We start from the raw sequence: 2,846 nt of genomic DNA, 5'->3' as shown, positions 1-2,846 counted from the left end.
TCGACCCTTAACGGGAGTGGCGCAGTCAATAACACAAGTCATTTATTTGGTAAAACGGGCCACATATACAAGTGAATTAATGGGACAATGAGCAAGGCACTGGCAAGCATGATGATTAGAGAATGTGCTGGCAAACTGGGATCTGATTGGTCAGAAGATAGGGAACTAGAAATGAAGTCGTGACAAATACAGCCTCTTCAAAGGGCCCTTTGCTGGGCAACAATCTATCTCACAACAGAGAGAGGTCTTAAAATTATCAGTGAACTCATCATAAAAAAAATGGGAGGAGATTTTCAGGTGTATGTATAAAACCAACTGCTACTTTACTGGAGATCATTAAGGAGGTGACATGGGGATATGACACATTTAAAAATGTCTTAAAAGTCCCCTGGCTGCAGTGCAAAACCAAAAGCTGAAGCTAATTTGTGGGTTAAACTAGATGGATGACATCCCTGCAAACAACCAAAGAATTCAGGATTGCTTTCCATTTCGCAACTTTTCTTGTAGGAAGACTGTGCAGAGTGAAGTAGAATATATCATGATGTACATATTTTTTGCCTCTTTTTCAGTGTTAACAGTGTTCTTGAACCTGCTGGTGATCATCTCTATTTCTCACTTCAAGCAGCTCCACACTCCAACCAACTTCCTCATCCTCTCTCTGGCTGTATCAGATCTGATTGCTGGAATTTTTGTTATGCCCTTGGAGGCAGTTCAACTAATTGAAAATTGCTGGTACTTTGGGGATGTGTTTTGCTCCATTTATCCGTTGATTGGCTATTTTGTTATATCAGCATCTCTAGGCAATATGGTTTTCATATCCATTGACCGCTATATTGCTGTGAGCAATCCATTACGCTATACTTCTTTAGTAACCATAGATAAAACTTTGATTTGTATCTTCATTTGGTGGTCTTGTTCTCTTATGTATTCTGTATGTATATTGTTTAATCATTCATTTTATCCAGAGACACACGTCACATGCTATGGAGAGTGTGTGCTCATCATCAGCTTTACTTGGGTTGTTATTGACCTTTTTGTTTCCTTAATTGCACCATGTTCTGTTGTGTGCTCCTTGTATGTGAGAATATTTTGCATTGCAAGACGTCAGGCTAATGTGATTAAGTCTGTTAAAGTAAATTTAAAATCTGAGGGTGAGGTCGTGGCTTCTAAGTCTGAGAGGAAAGCAGCAAAAACTTTAGGTGTAGTTGTTGCAGTTTACATGCTCTCTTGGGTACCATATTACATTACTGTTCTGGTTGAGGGTGGTATGAATTCTGCATCATTTTTAACCAAGTTTTTTGCCTGGGTTTTGAATATGAACTCATGTGTGAACCCAATAATGTATGCATTATTTTATCCTTGGTTCAGGATATCAGTCAAGCACATATTAACACTTAAAATATTTGAGCCTTCATCTTCATATTTGACTTTGTTACAATAGGGTTGTCACGAAGTCACCAGGAAACCGGACGCAAGTGCAGAGATGTATATTTTAATGTGAAGCGGGCAAATACAAACAAACACAGATCGCAACACAAAGTAGAAAACAAACAGAAAAGCAAACTAGACTGGAACGTAAACCAGAACCAAGACTTAGGACAACGCTAGGAATGACTGAATAAGCTTTCAGAGTGCTCAGAATACACACTGGGAGAGTGTACACTTCGTGATGACTAAAGGAAACAGTGAGGTTTATAAAGAGGTGAGAATTAGGGAAAGCAAAGTGAACACAGGTGTGAATGATGAAGGGACAGGCCGATGATTAGTAAACCGGCGACGCCGATCGCTGAATGGCTGGAGTCGGTGGGGGAGGAGACAAAGTCGTTACAAGGGTATTTTGAATAACAATCAGGAAAAAAAAAATATACTTATATATTAGAGGACAGAGAGATTTCTCTATTTTTCGAAGAGGAAAAATATGAGAACACATAATTATGCCCCATATCAGAGCAAAGATATATTACCACTCAAACGCAGCAGTTCTATTGCTTCTCAGCTAAGTTTTTGAAGACCTGCATTTTAGAGATACTTTAAAGAGTAATTTGCATCTCACGCCAGAATATATTCTAAGAATTTAAGAAAATGACTGCACAAGTAAAAAAGTTATAAGGTCACTTGAATGGCCTTAATAACTTTTTGATGTGATCTGAATGACACATTCTGTAAAAGACACATTTTGATTCATCTGACAAATGATCACACTGCAGGATACATTTCAAGCATCAAATAGAAAACTGAACATCTGAAAGAAACTCTATGTTTGACCCCAAAGTTTACTCTCTAATTATGGTTGGTGGAACAACTAGTGGTGCTAAAATCTTTATCAGCCTGCAAGATTTTGTATCTGAAACTATTTGAAAGTTAATTAAATTGCTTATTAAATCATCCTGGCAATGTGAATAGATGAGATCAGAACGTCCACTGTCTTTTACTTTTTTAATTTGGTATTCTTTAACTCTGGAACCCTGTGATTTGTTTGCATGTAGCTAGCACATGCCAACATTTACTGGGGGCTTAATCAGAGTGCCATAGGACAAATTAAGCCAAAAAGTGAATATGCACTACATTTCTGTCGAATCTGAAGTGTTGACAGCATTTCTCATCATGACATCTACAAAGTGGCAATTTCAGGAAGAGTATGTGATTGGATAGCATTTATTTGAATCTAGGCATGACCCTAAGCAATATGGTCTTTTGTCAATTGTTTATGTCATTTCCAGCCAGATGAAACCTATTGGTCAAATAAAAATTCACTATAAATCAAAATTTTGCATGGGTATGAATAATGTAGGTATATGTCGCGGCATGGTGGTGCAGTGGGTAGCGCTGTTTCCTCACAGCAAGAG

The 2,846-nt window shown here is 37.9% G+C and overlaps 1 protein-coding gene across 1 annotated transcript; it reads left to right on the top strand.

Annotated features, from left to right (window-relative positions):
- Positions 1 to 439: 439 nt before the first annotated feature.
- On the top strand, positions 440 to 1,441 carry LOC115828241 (trace amine-associated receptor 13c-like). The gene has a single exon (XM_030792194.1). The coding sequence runs from the start codon at positions 440 to 442 to the stop codon at positions 1,439 to 1,441; it is 1,002 nt and encodes a 333-aa protein (XP_030648054.1).
- Positions 1,442 to 2,846: the final 1,405 nt, after the last annotated feature.

The sequence above is a fragment of the Chanos chanos genome, chromosome 15 (genome assembly GCF_902362185.1).
Source record: "Chanos chanos chromosome 15, fChaCha1.1, whole genome shotgun sequence".
Lineage (NCBI taxonomy): Eukaryota > Metazoa > Chordata > Actinopteri > Gonorynchiformes > Chanidae > Chanos > Chanos chanos.
This window is presented reverse-complemented; position numbering and strand designations above follow the sequence as displayed.

Coding starts and splice junctions, on each gene's coding strand:
- LOC115828241 (XM_030792194.1), top strand. CDS start 440: ATGGATGACATCCCTGCAAACAACCAAAGAATTCAGGATTGCTTTCCA.